The sequence below is a fragment of the Sordaria macrospora genome, chromosome 4 (assembly GCF_033870435.1).
Source record: "Sordaria macrospora chromosome 4, complete sequence".
NCBI lineage: Eukaryota > Fungi > Ascomycota > Sordariomycetes > Sordariales > Sordariaceae > Sordaria > Sordaria macrospora.
Genome location: NC_089374.1, coordinates 921,171 through 935,269, shown reverse-complemented (window position 1 = coordinate 935,269; position 14,099 = coordinate 921,171). Strand labels below are relative to the sequence as shown.

Sequence of the window (14,099 nt, the reverse complement as noted above, 5' to 3'; positions counted from 1 at the left end):
CCGGGGCATTACCCACACGTGCTGCTGACCTGAAAAGGGAATAATGATGAATCGGAAACCACCAACCATTCGGTCCATGTACCGACCGACCGACTTTTGAGTATATGACCAACCAACCAACCAACCAACATGAACCGGAATAAGCGAGTAAGACACCAAACCAACCGCTGCTTCCAATGCCAACCAACCAACAATAGGCGGCTGACGGCTGGGCGGTGGCCTTTTTCATGCAAACAACCGATAAAAAGAACCATTCAAGCATTTTCCTTTAAACGTTGCCTTGTCTTTCCATAAATTGTTCTCAATAACCCTTAAACCTCTTTTTGACCACCCCCAGAAGAAAACGATGAAAAATGAAAAGATGAAAACTTATAAAAGCCGTAGCTAACGACTGACGGGCTCCTGTTGTTGTGCCCCTTGCTTATTATTTTGCTCCTCACGATCAACATCCATCCCACTACTCTCGTCGGAAACAGCAGGTGATGCCTCCGTGGTATGATGATGGGCCTTGATCCCATTTACCCCATTCACCTTGCTGGTCGCAGCAGCCGCTCCCTTGCGCTCAGCTTCCTCGTCCTCCAGCCGTTGCGCTTCTTCGTTCTCCCTCATTAACGCCTCCTCCTGCTCGCGCATTGATCGCTCCTCTTCTGTGAGCGGGGTATCCGTCGGCGGTGGCGGAGGGGGCGGAGGGCTGGGGATTGACTCTGCGGTTATCGAGTCCTCTTTGACTCGCTTCGGTGAGGGTACCGGTTCGGAAGTCGGTGCCGGGACGTCTTGGTCTTCCGCACGTTTCCTCTTGCGGTCTGGGCTGGATGTGGCAGGGGTATTGTCGCCCTCGTCCTCCACGTCTGTTAGGACGATATCGCCATCGGCGTCGGGCTGCTGGTTGTTGGCAGAGGCACTGCTGGCGCCGTTAAGGCCAAGTGATGGCCTGGCTTCCGTTGCCGAACCGCCGTTATTAGGCGAGGGGGCGCCGGAGGACGATGACCCGGCTCTCTGTGCGGCACGCTGCTCGTTTTCCCTGTGCTTGACTACGGCGCGATCGAAGAATTCCTTAACAAACTTCCTGATCTTCCTCGCCTGGTGGGAGGAGATGGTCGTGGGATCATCAACTCGGTGGTTCTTGTAGTCGGACGCAACCAGCTTCTTGTTGATCTCACGGCCGAACCGCTTAAGGTCTTCCTTGGGAAGTCTGCGGTGAAACTTGTCCATGACGTATTTCACATGAGGAAAGAGCTGAAGGAACCATGGTCAGCAACAACCCAAGAGGAAGGGTAGTCAGTTTTCGGGAGTGGACATACTGTGTTCTCGTAGATCTTCATCTGTTTCTCGATCGGAAGAGATCTCCACTTCTCTTTCTTACCATGGTCTGGTACGGGCGTATTGGACTTGGGGGTTTGATTCGCAGAATGACGAGGCGTTGGCTCCTTAGTCAAGCTGTCGATGATATCCTGCAAAGCCTTTTGGTTTTGTTCCACTTTGGCAGAGGCCTTGGGCACGTCGACAGCAGGCGTTGTGGGCCGCAGCCATTGGGTGTTGCCGCTCTTATCGTAGAAGTAATACTTGCCTGTGCTGTCAGTGGTGACAAACCATCCGGCAGGAAGATTCGTTGGAAGCTTCCGTGGTCGCTGGTTGTTAAAGTAATTCATGTTACGTTGGGGAATGTTACTGCGGGGACCAGTGGGCACCACCATGTTCTCGAACGGATTGACGGGTCTCGAGGGATGCTCCTCGTGATTGACGTTGCGGCGGTCATCCTCAAACGAGTTGGTGGTAACGGGAGCGGAGGGGTCGAGCTTCTTGCGCGGGATGCGATAGGCTGTCTCCAACTTGCTCCATTCTTGAAGCAATCTTTTGGCCTGCGACGCGACATCATCGTGGTCGGAATGGGTGAGGGGCTCGACAGCGGCTTCGATGTTGGAGTCGGTGATTTTGTTCTTGGTGATGCGGGGGAGTTGATACAGGATATCGAGGATCTGTAGTACGACGTTGGTGTCTTCCTTAAAGGTATTGAGCGTGATCTTCAGAATCTGGTATCCGTGCATCTTAACCACCCGATTCCGGACATGGTCATCATCCGCATTCTGAAGACGGCCGAGCAGCTTGACGGCAATCCATTTCTCCTTGCACTGCATGAGGGTGGCCATGACCTTGGTGACGCCCTCTTCATCGAGGCCACGAGGCTCGAAGCGGTTGATGTACTCTTCATCGTCCTCGGTAGTCTTCTTCTTGCGGGGCTTCTTGGTGGTGGTGGTGGTGGCCGCCACCGCTGTGTCCCAGCTGTCTCCATCTTCGATACCAAGGGCCTCGATGGTGGCAGGAGGTAGTTTGGTCGCACGCTCTGTTTGAGTTTTGCCGCCAATGAAGCCGGTGCAGTTTGGTTCACCGCAGTAGCAGGGCTGCGGGTCAGCGCCATAGCGGTCCACATTGTAGTTAAACACCAGCTCCTCACCGGCCTTGATTGCACGCCCGGCAAAAATGCCCATCCGCAGCTTGTCCCCAACCACCCACTTGTCGACATAGCAATTGGGATTGCACGAATGGTTGCAAAATCTGCCGAGATTGCCCTTCTTAGTGGCATCCACGAACTCGGATTTGGTTAGTGACATGAAGTAGAAGTGCTTGATGCCCTCCTTGTCGTACTTGATCATGCGGCTGCGAAAAGTCGGCTCGTTGATAACCTCGCCAATGTACTCGAAAATGAAGTCGTTAACTTGCAAATCCGTGTTTGCCCTGAGGCCGAACCCCTTCTTTTCTGTCTTGATGACCGACACGTCGGCATACTGTTTTCGTTGAAAGCGCTGATTCTGGCATCCGGCACCACAGTTGCAGTCGCCGTCCACGCACTCCATTTTGGTGGCCCGATTGATACAATCCGAATCTTCGCCACAAGCATGGTTCATATCACCGTCTATACAATGAGTCAGATGTCAGTAATCGGTCAGGGGGGGCTGACGGCGGGCGGGCGGGAGGCGGACACGACGCTAGCGGCCAGGGGAAGCTGAAGATATTTTCACTTACGCCATTCTTCCGCACAGTCACAGTCCAACGCGTCGTGCTCGGATGCACCCATGTTCTTCGAACCATACAGGCAGTCATGAATGACCTGAAAGTGTGTGCATGCATCTTCCTTCACGTCGGGGAGATGGCTGAAGAGCACCGGCTCCCTCTTCATGTTCTTCTGAGACGCCTTTCGCGAAGGCCTTTGCGTCGGGGCATTCTCGGTGGGAGTTGCTGTGCTCTCACTCGCGGCCTTGTGTTCGTCGGGCGACATGCTTGGGGGTCTCGAGTTTCCAGTCTGGGAACCGTTTGGCGTGGCGGCATTGCTGCCGTTGCTAGCGCCATCTCGTTTTAGCTTGAAGCCGTTCATCTTGGAGTGTTCCTCCGACTTTGATCCCTTCGTCGACTCCGGTGTGTGACGGCCGTCCTCCATGGTGGATGCAGCAGCTAGGGTCGCCCTGCGCGCACCCGAATAGGAAGGGACTGTGAGTAGTGGTTCGGTGTGTCTGTGTGTCGAGGGCACTTAGGGCACGTTTGCTGTACAAAGTTGGCGGTCGAGGAAAAAACTAAGAAGGTGCAGATCGAGAAGGCAACCTAGGGAAAAGGAGACGGTTCGGCGGCGGAGTCTCGGTAGGCTTTAGGCGCAAAGGTCATGAGAAGGTGAGAGTGGAGCGAGCGACGGGCTGAAAAAGAAGGTGACGTCTCGGTGCTGGTCTGCTTGAAAGGTGAAGCGGTGGTAGAATGATGCAAGTTGATGTGGCCGAGTGCTTGGTCGGTTAAAGCGCGTGGTGCTTCGTGGTGCTTTTCGTGGATGGAGGGAAGGGAAAGATGACGGTCACTGGTGCCGTTTCGTTATTCTTCTGTTGCCGTTGCGGTGTTGTCTTGGCCCCTTGATCTTTGCGACAGCATGCTCAACTGCGACTGGACCGCTGTTGCTGGCGACTCTGGGATACCGGAGAGGGTTGGAGGCGACGGACGAACTGCCACGCTTCAGTTGGGGGGAAGCAATTATTCGATTGTGGCCCGGGGGGGGGCAAATATGCGCTGCCAAAGAGAGAAATCGAAGGGCCGGCGACGATGGTGGACGTAAAAGGAACTCGAATGGGAGCAGACGACGCGCAGGGCCGAACAAGAAAGGGAGTCGCTGTTCTCGGCGTGTTGCCAGTTGCAGTCAGAATTCTGAGGGTCTGGGGACGAGCGTAGCAATGGGAATTGTTCGTTCGCGGCGTCGGCGCTAACTGTCAATTGGTATCGGCGCAGGGTCAAAGAGATCGCCATTCAAAAGTCCAAGTCCACACTGCGAGACGGGAGTGAGTTTTGTGGCAGGCAATCCGGCTGGGGCCGTGCCACCGTTGAGTACTGTACTGTGCCGGCGATCTTGCCTGCCGTAGGTCTCCACGTCCTTGGCAGATTATTGGCAGTCCGCGACGGCCCGGCAGATGAAGCTCACTGGCACGTGCTGACCCCACCATCAATCGGCGGCGCAATGGGAGGTCGTTATTCAGGTCCGCGCTCTTATCCTGAATTGCCTCTTTTGGCCAGAAACTGGTCTACGCGCTTTGTATATAGAAAATACTTGAAAATCGGTGTTGAAATTGATTATGACAAAAAAATGGCAATGATTCTGCAATGATTCTTGTTTGTTTGGATTTGGATCCGGCAATTCATATCAAAAAGCCCCTTTTGTGGCTAGAGTAGGTGCGAAAGGGAGTGTTCCAGTCTGGCGTTTGCTGTAAGAGTGCTCGAGAGTGCTGGAGTGACTTGCCAAAAGCGGCAATTCAAGATAAGAGCGCGGACCTGGATACCGTTCCCCGCGCAATGACCTGGAATTCCTATTCGACTGGCAAAAGTTCACCACTTTATTAGTGCTTGGGGATGTGTCGGCGTTGGGCAGCGATTTTCCAACCATTTGGCGTAAGAAGAGCCCTGGTGTTTCATCACTTGGCGATGGCTTCTTTCTAGAGTGAATTGGAATCATGGATTGCCCAGCCCGGAATTGGGGCTCCTTGAGGTCGCGTCTCTTTCACTTTGTCATGGCGGATGGAGAGAATTGGATGCCTCGAGCAGAGCGGGAGGTCTGAGGACATCCAGATGGGGAAGCTCAGAAAGCCAGGACAGATTCCGGACATGCCAAACCCAACCCTCCATGTCATCTTCACATCTCTCAACACCAATGACCGACAACATCCATGAGCCAAAGGGTCTGCATTGTTCTGGCGTTTTCGTCCCAACATGGGCGCCATCGCCATCTGTGGAACAATACCCACATATCGTACCTTGTCTTCCATCGGAATTCGAAACTCTTTGCAACTGCGTGGCGCTCTTTGCAAACCACTGGTCACTTTTCTCAAGCTTTTATAGAAAAAGGTACGGGCTGCGATGGGTGTGGTGTCTGACGGTTTCCGACTTCGATATATGCTGTATCTGATTTCATATGTCAGGGACCGTCTTCCTTCGCTCCCGCCGAGCTTGTCTTTGTGTGCAACGTAGTTGAACCATGTTCTCCCCTCCTTTTCTGGAAGGACCTCGGATGGATGATGGAACAGGGCGAAACGCATAAACATCATATGCAACCCGGGCGCAGACAGGGCACAACATTTGACAGCAAAGCGAACACGACGTGATGAGACAGCCCAGCCAGCAACCTAATAAGGCCGGTATCTACCCTCTATATGGGGTTGATGGCCCGGCAAAGCCTGATATTGCTGGAAATGTTGCCAGATCCGTCCGCCCTGCCGTGCTCTTTGCCCATGGTCCCCCTTGGTGTAGCAAAAGTGTGTGCTGTGCTGTGCTGGACGTGCTGGACCTTGCTGCTGCTTGGTGCCCTGCCAGCTCATCTTGCAGCAGCTTTATGTGGAGAAGTGTCCGAGGTCACTGCAGACATTTAAAGACGCTCATGGGATTCCATGTTGTGGACCGCCATTGCTGTTTCTTCCAGAATTCTCATGGAAGCCTCACACTTTTTTTTTCCCCGAGATGGCGACAACGACGACGGCGACAACTTGTCAAAAATCACCATGGGCGACATCACATTCCTCACTTCTCATGAACCCGGACGATGCGGCTCTTATATGGACGAACGCTTGACGTGTGCTCCTCAGCTCGTGTGATGGAACATGGCCGCGCAAACACCCTCATTGGCGAGCCTTTTCAGCACAGCGTCCAATGGTCGCCGAAACAGGCCTTCCGATCTCTAGTCAGTGGGGACTCGAACTACCGACCGCAGAGATCAATGGCCCAATTGAACGAAATCCTGCGAAGACGTCGCAGCTCAGCTTCAACAAATTTCCTCGTGCGACTTGATAGCAAAACGAAGACGAGAACCGGAAGGCCGAGCGACCGAGAGGGAAAAAGAGGCTCAGCGTTTCCTCGACTGCGACAGGACCGTCATTTTCGCCGCCGCGATAGTGGCTCACCGACCGACGAGGGGCACGATGAGGGAGTGAGTGCGAAAGAGAGGTGTCGCTGAAAAATCTCGGACAGCGACGGCCGGAAGAAAAAGTGTCAGGGCTGGATGGTTGGTTGGTTGGTTGGTTGGACACGTTCGCCCGAGTTGGGTTGGGTCTGCAAGAAAAAAAGGGTCGTCGCCAAATCTCACTCACTCACTCACTTACTTACCACCGTCCACGGCCACCATTGACACCACTACGACCACCACCACCACATCCGTCTGCTGGCCACACTTCCCCAGAACAGCCACACCCTATCATGGCGGCAGACCAGCAAATGGGGGGTCACATGTGCAGATGCACGCTGTTCTCGGATGCATACGGCTGTCCATTCATCATCAGGCCAATCTGCAAGCCTACAGGCGACATGTTATGAAGGACATTTCGAGCATCCCTTTGGGTACTAGATGTGTATCGCAAAGAAAAGAATCGAGCTGACGAGAGGTCGAAAAAAAAAATGATGGTCAACGGTGGACGGTGATGGTGGTGGCCACAATGAGGTTTTCCCTTTCCGTCATGGAAATGCTGGGTAACCTGCCATGGGTGGCAGTGTCTTTGGAGGGGTGGAAGGGATACCGGTATGGTGCTGCCATTTCGAAAAAAAAAAAAAAAAAAAAAAAAAAAAAAAAAAAAAAAAAAGAGCCATGCTGAATCTGGATGGATGAATTGGGGGACTCTGCTTCAACACGGGCGACGACGCGGCCATTGAAGCCTGGCGAGCATGGGATCGGAGAGAAGTCCAAGTGGGAGTGGTGGTTTGAGTGGGAAGGAGTGGTGCATCCATCGTGGGGCCAAGCATCCCTCCGGCCATCATGTATGGCGTAGGCGGGACCCATAGCGGGACCCCATGTCCCCCCATGCCAACCCTTCCCATCCCATCATAGGCATTCAGGCGCATCATCCTATTCCCATTGAAGCGCTGCCGTGATGGATTGGATCCGATGCGACTGCAACCGTTGGAGGCTTGACACATTCGACAGTCGACAGTCGACAGTCGACAGAATGGCAAATTGGCAGTCGATTCACGGTCGCGACAGCAAGCATCTTCGGCACCCTCTTCCCAACCGGGAAAACGATACAGTCATTTCCTCGGCCTTGTCAAGCATGTCTCAGCTTCCCGGCTTTCAGTCGCAGTTCGCCGCAGCGTCAAGACTTCTCGGCGGAACCGCGGATGCCATCCGTCCGTCTATGCGTCGTCGCCGTCATTCTGCTTCCCTCTTTCTCCTTCGTCTCTTTTTTTTCTTTTTTTCCTGTCCTGCGGCCGGATATTCTTGTTTAGCTGCTTCCAGTAGCTCGTTCCCTTCGGCCCGCGCAGAACGCGTTGCGACGTTCCAAGACCGAGGTGGACACTGAAAATGTTCGTGATCGGTCTCGGATGACTTTTTTTTGCATCTGCTTGGTCGGTTGTCAAGTTTTGTTTCATCAGCATTGGAGGTTTGGGTTGCGACGGGAGGAGGGGGAAGTTCCCGTCAGCCAAGGTCTCTCTGCCCGAGACAGTACTTCCGTGCTGTACCCTTCTTTTCTCAAAGCGAGAGTTTGCTGGGCGAAACTGGGTCGCGGCCAGGCCTATTGAGGTGACCAAGTGGTCAACTTGGTTGTTATCGACATGACGGGAATGACGGGCCCAATATTTGTCCTCCATGTCCTCCCCATTTCTCCAAGTTCTGGTCGAATCAAAGATGAGGTGGAACAGTACTCCGAAGTCGCAGTCAACTTTCGATACCTGATACTGACTTTCATTTTCATCGGCTGAACAGCAGACAGCCTCCAAGGCTGGATGGACGGCATTCAACACAAAGTCACGCGTCTATCATTCTTCGCCTTCAGATACATGGATCGGCCCCGTCCGTCGTCCATTTCCTGCTTTCGGCTACCTCCCGTCAATACATGCTTGCTGCTACTAGTGTTGCTGCTGCTGCTTGTCGGGTGTGTATTTCAATCTTTCCTTTTCGCGGCAAACTGCTTGGCTTGTGCGAATCCACACCACCATCAAGACACACACACACGGATATACACACTACACTCACACTTCACTCACACATGATTATTACCTACATACTTGGCTACATCCATCGATACCACATCATCGATACCACAGCGATCAAAAGGCAAGGCCTGAGGAAAAGTGGCTAGTGGGCCGGCAGCACCCTTCCACCACACGCGCAGTCACTTGATCTGCCCGCTTGCAGCTGCAACCGCAATCTTACGAGACAACCCTTGTCTACCTTGCAACTCTCCCTCTTTGCGCTCTGCGCTGCTTAACTGGACGACACAAGTGCAAACCTGGACCAGGACAGACAGGTGTGCCAGTTGAGATCTCACCTTGTATCTGGTTATCTGACGGTACTCGCTGCATGGGATTATCTCGGGAAAAAAAGGTGCGAGTGTTCAGTACGCGATTTCTTTGCAAAAACAGAAAGTCGAATCTGTTACAGAACCGTTGACCTTGACAGGCACCCCTGCGAAACACGCCGACTGGACAAGGGAGTGAGAATCTGGACGGCGAGGTCAGCACAGGTGAACAAATCCGGGGTGTTTGTTTGTTGCTGTTGTTCTTGTTGTTCTTGTCGCCGTTCTGGTTCTTCCTTGCCTTGTCGCTGTCGCCGATTTAACCTCAGTCAACCCAAGTCCCCATCCGTCCCATCCACTGCCCTGCGCCTGGGCAGCCGAGCCGGGGTCATTTCGACAGTGGAGCCCTCACTAACACCAACATTGGAAACCGGGGCGCCCACCACCCGCCGTGCGACAGTGCAACAGTGGAACATTGACAGAGACAGCAACATCGTCTCGCCTGCCATCCAACTGGACAACATCCATCTACTCGCCCGTCGTCTTGTCGCTCTCCTCTACGGTAACTCGAAACTCGGCAGACCAACGGGAAGACGCGCGCTTCCCACTGTACTGCTCGCGTCTCTTTGCCGCCTGCCCTGCTCGATTCCAGGCTGCCGTCCTCCACTCATCTCCCGGTCTGGCGAGAGTGTCTTGGACTTGGAGTCGCAAAAGGCATCTGTTCGCTCGCTTCACCCACCCCCTGGTTTTTCGTGACCCCACGGCCGTGGACATGACGGATTAACGCCTTCTGGCACTACTGACTGCAATCCGCACCTCATACATACATACATACATACATACATACATATCTCAACTCTGGCTGTCGACACCTTCGTTTCATATCTCACCTAGTACACTGACCCCTGTCGTCCCCATTCCCGTCCGTCCATCCTTATCCTGGATGCCCTGCAGGCGGCGCGCGCGCAGTTGAGTGGGAACAAGCAGGTTGTTGTTGTTGTAACAAGCACCACTAGGTACATACCCACAAGCCTGCCTCCACTATCAAGCAGGAAAAGCAGCAGCATAACATCAAGCACCATTGTCAAGCACTACCAAGGCAAGCTCCAGGCAACTTCTCAGTTTGACTCCCGCAAGCAACAATTCCCCCCTATTCGTATATGAATGGGTGCACTTCGCCACTGCGACTCTGCCCCGTCTTCTCCGATCACGAGCGTCACCCCCGGCCCTGTTGCCCGCTCGACGAATAACAAGTCATATTTGGCCCTCGACAAATGACTAGATATCATTTGGCCATTTCTCTTTTTGTCCTTCGTTTTTTCCTCCCTCCCATCGACGGCAGACTCCAGGAACCACCAAACCTCCATCATGGAGTCGTCGTTTGATGAGGAAGAAAAGGTATGAATGCTTCCACTTTCGAGTTGGCTCTATATTCCCCCGCCCCCGCCTCTCGCTTACCCATGTCTCTTCTCGTACAGCGCTTCCTCTTGGGGGAAATCATCAAGGTTAGCGTCGATGTGCCTGCGATGATAAACTTTATCAAGCATCATAACATCGAACAACCAGACTGGCACTCTATTCAGATTCCTCGAGGTAAGTCAAGGATTTTTAACTCTGTTGTAGCCGACTATATGCAATGCAGCCTCTGACTTGGAAATGCAGGAAGGACCGTGAATCAATGCATTCAGGCTTACAGCTCCATGGTGAGCAGACCGTCGTTTCAGAGACCAATACTGTCGCCGCAAAAACGGAACTCGGTCGATGACTCGGAGGATCATTATGCAAAGAGGCGGGCAGTTGGCCCTGCCGAGGAAAGGCCGCTATATTCGCCCATGCGATCATACGGCCATCAACCGTTTCCAACTCCAATAGCACAGCCTGTGAACATCCAGCCACGGCCCAACGGTCTTCCCTCGCCAGGCATTCCTCCTCCTCTAACCTCAACGCTGAGCGCGGCTCCTACCGGTCGCAAACGGGGTCGTCCCAAGAAAGATGAGAGTCGAGCCCGTCAAAACATGCCGCAGCCCAACCAGCCGATCGCGCCGGCACCAGCTGTTGCTCCGTCGCCGAGGACTGCCGTATCTACTTCTCAGCCGCTCAGTCCCCTCAGTACCGGCTATCACAATTCGGGATTGTACCGGTACTCGCCAGTTACCAGTCCATATGATCCGGTAGCGGCAAGCAAGAGTGGGCAGCATTCGTTATCACATCCCGAGAGTAGTGTGCCCCGAACTCTTCATATGACGTCCTCTTCATCAGATATGGGTCCCCGGTTGGCAGGTGATTACAGTTCCAGTTGGCAGGGTTCTGGCGCGTTAGGCAGGGAGCAACAGCAGCACCAACAGCAGCATCAACAACAGCAAACCCCCACGTCTCTTCCTGCACCGATGGAGCCTCCCGTATCATCATCTCACTCCTCGTACCCTACTAATCGAAGCCCACGTCTATCATCGGGATTTGGAGGAGGAGGAGGAGGAGGAGGAGGAGCAGCACCACAACATGGCCAAACTAGAGACACGGCACCTACGGCATCTGAACAGGGAAGATCGTCTGTTCAAACGACGTCGGTTTGACACCCATTTGACATTTCAACGCGGCCCTTTCCTACCATTTTTTTTCTTTTTGCGTTCCCCATTTCTTCCTGGATCTTGTCGACTCGTCCCGCTCACGGAACTTGGGAGCAAGTTGGACAAGGCAGCCTATCATCCCGGATGGGAAAAAGAGGAGTGCGTCGTCCAGTGTTCTAAGTTTTGTTATCTGGTTGCGCGGCTATCTCCACTTTCTTCAGCATTTGCTCGCGGGTTCCTTCCGTCATCACCATCAGTGCATCAGTGTTTTGCGGGCTTTTGTCCTTTCCTGATTTGGTCATTCTTAACCTTTACCTCTATCCTTTGTCAGTTTCCATTTCCTGTTGTTTGGCGTTCTGGGCATGGAATGAATTTAATACGCGTGCATGTCTGTGGCAAATGTCTTTACAACTCTGCGACTTCATCATGATACCCACGCATACGATACAGGCAGGCTATGGTCATGTTCTTGTTCTGTTCTTGAGAGAGGCTGTACGGCTAGCCAAATCGAGTCAATGAGGCATAATGGATGGAGTGCCTCGAATATGATTGAGGGGACGGACATACGGGTTGGCTCTTCCTAGCGCAGTGTAATTTCTACGGGCTGAGGGTTGTGTTGGACTTAATGACATGGTTTTGGATTTGGTGTTCTTTTTCTTTGGTGCGATGCATCATCCAGGCATCCGCCTTTGCCAGATGTGTTTGCGTTGATATTCGCGCCTTCCACGGCAGCAATCAAACTTTCCACCTGGCGTACCATCTTACACGGAGAATTCCGGCGATCAAAATTACAGGAGCGGTGAGTTATGATCGAACTCTTCATCGCAACTATCCTTTCAACGATCGCAGCGCCCAAAGATGAAGCAGGAACCGGGAGAGTTCTCATTATGGACGGCAGTTGCACCCGATGTCTGGTCTGATCAGTGCGGGTCTTGCTGCCTTTGCGAGCCAAAGAGGGAACGCACCTTCCTCTCAAGACTGGTGTCTGCAAAATTTCCATCCAACACCTGAGGAAGGCGCTCACGATATTAGCAAATGAACGAGGAGTGGCATCCACCTTGCGAAGGAGCAGCGCTTTCCTCCATGATAACCCTTCCACGTGAAGACCTGCCGCACCAGATGGGAGTCAGATGAAGGCATCAGTCCTTGCCTCTTCCTGTCTGACTGCCTTCTGAATTTTCCATCTTCCCCTCACTCCCAACCACATGGCCTCAGATTTCCCCGACAACTTCAAGTTCAGAGTCAATCCAGCATCTCCCTTCTCCCGCATACCACACACTCTGACACAATCAGATCATTGACCTTCTTGTTCTCCCAGATCCTTGGTTCCCTTGGTTTCTTGCTCCTTGCAACTTGCATCATCTACACCTCCCACAACATCTGTTGATTCATCCCACACGCCACCAGGACACATCAAGATGCTCACCAACATGGTTCCCGGCACCCTCATGCTGCTCGCTGCTGCTCCAGTCGCTGTTGTTCAAGCCCAAAACATCGCCGCACAGCCGATCGTGTACGAGACTGTCACCGTCCCGGCCAACTTGGTCAATTCTCCCAATGCCCAAATTGGCGTCACCACCGTCGCTCTCTCGACCGTCACTGTCTTTGGCAGCGAGCCCAACTCTGCACTTGCAACAATCGTGATCTCACCAGATGGCCAGGAGAGCAGCATTGCTGCAATCTCCGGCAGCGAATCTATCAGCGGAGCGGCTGCCAGCAGTGACCTCACTTCATCGGTTCCTTCTGCTTTTCCCACTGTAACCGCCGTCAACGGCAGTTCTTTCGGAAACTTCACCAACTCGACATGGCCGCTAGACAATTCCACCTCTGTCACCTTGATCGACCCCACCGGCACAGATGCGGGTGCCCAGGAAAGCAACACTGCTCATGACGGCAAGCCTGTGGACACTGCTGGAAATGCCAAAAGCGCTGCATCCTCCGAGACTCTTGGTCTCGTTAACGGGTATGTTATTGACAGACATTGGCTACGGCTTGTGCTTTCTTGAAAATTCTTTCGTTGGATCGAATGGCTAACGGTTTTCTGCAGGGTTGTCAGGGGCATCGTCGTTGCCTTCCTCGTTGCTTTGGCCCTTTGATCCCACTACCGAGCAGCTGCGGACACAGAAGGACGAACAAGCCTCCTCTGATTTTCTGTCGCCAAGAGCATCCCGATGACACATGAGGAAAAGGGCTGCGGAGGAGCTAGTACCGACACAAGTAATGTTTATGCCAATGGCTCATGATCCATTCAAGGATCTTGTTCTCAAATATTCGGTAGATTAGCAGCACCATCTGCACAAAGAGTCGAGATAATCTTCATAGGGCCCATATCTGTTATGTCACAAATACACTACCTTCTACCCTACTAAAGATGCAGTGTCTCGGCAAGTCACATAAAGGGTGAGAATAAAGCATATCAGTGTGATTCAGCGCGGACAGCATCTCCGGACCTACCACTCCTCCGGCCCCTTGGTAGTCTTCACATGATGATAGGATCAATCTCAAGCATGTTTGTGGTAAGCAATCTCCCTTGACCCTGTTTTCTGTTTCCATTTATCCGATCACTGCTTTAAGTTCTCAGCCACCATAGCATCTAGCGTCTTGCCCAGTCACATTGCCCCTTTATGCACAACGGTCACGAACGGTACCCACAATGAGACTGCCCTGGGGGACATGAATTCGCCTAAACATGTCACTTCAGGAGATATCAGCCGAGGTCAATGCTCCACCTTCAACAAGCTTTGGTGACAACAGAACGAGACCACATTGTCGGTACCCCGATTCGGTCCGGGCC

General features: G+C 53.1%; 3 protein-coding genes across 3 annotated transcripts; 2 read left to right on the top strand and 1 right to left on the bottom strand.

Moving 5' to 3' along the window:
* Positions 1–262: 262 nt before the first annotated feature.
* On the bottom strand, positions 263–4,547 carry SMAC4_06682 (uncharacterized protein). Its single transcript, XM_066090495.1, has 3 exons — positions 3,022–4,547; positions 1,302–2,911; positions 263–1,236 (listed from the first exon to the last, which is right to left on the bottom strand). The coding sequence occupies exons 1-3, from the start codon at positions 3,431–3,433 to the stop codon at positions 385–387; spliced, it is 2,874 nt and encodes a 957-aa protein (XP_065946745.1). The 5' UTR covers positions 3,434–4,547; the 3' UTR covers positions 263–384.
* A 2,537-nt stretch (positions 4,548–7,084) lies between these two features.
* On the top strand, positions 7,085–11,311 carry SMAC4_06681 (uncharacterized protein; the record flags this gene model as incomplete). The annotated part of the gene is made up of 3 exons (XM_003347800.2): positions 7,085–10,136; positions 10,217–10,331; positions 10,401–11,311. The coding sequence occupies exons 1-3, from the start codon at positions 10,107–10,109 to the stop codon at positions 11,309–11,311; spliced, it is 1,056 nt and encodes a 351-aa protein (XP_003347848.2). The 5' UTR covers positions 7,085–10,106.
* A 1,412-nt stretch (positions 11,312–12,723) lies between these two features.
* Positions 12,724–13,659, top strand: SMAC4_06680 (uncharacterized protein; the record flags this gene model as incomplete). Its single annotated transcript, XM_003347799.2, has 2 exons — positions 12,724–13,268; positions 13,353–13,659. 2 exons carry the CDS (start codon positions 12,724–12,726, stop codon positions 13,399–13,401), a joined length of 594 nt encoding a protein of 197 aa, XP_003347847.1. The 3' UTR covers positions 13,402–13,659.
* Between the last annotated feature and the right edge of the window lie 440 nt (positions 13,660–14,099).

Bases quoted from the DNA above. Each gene is read 5' to 3' on its own strand.
- SMAC4_06682 (XM_066090495.1), bottom strand. From the start codon at position 3,433: ATGGAGGACGGCCGTCACACACCGGAGTCGACGAAGGGATCAAAGTCG. The intron at 2,912-3,021 runs GTAAGTGAAAAT...CTCATTGTATAG, and splicing joins TGACTGTGCGGAAGAATGGC to ACGGTGATATGAACCATGCT. The intron at 1,237-1,301 runs GTATGTCCACTC...TGGTTCCTTCAG, and splicing joins TGAAGATCTACGAGAACACA to CTCTTTCCTCATGTGAAATA.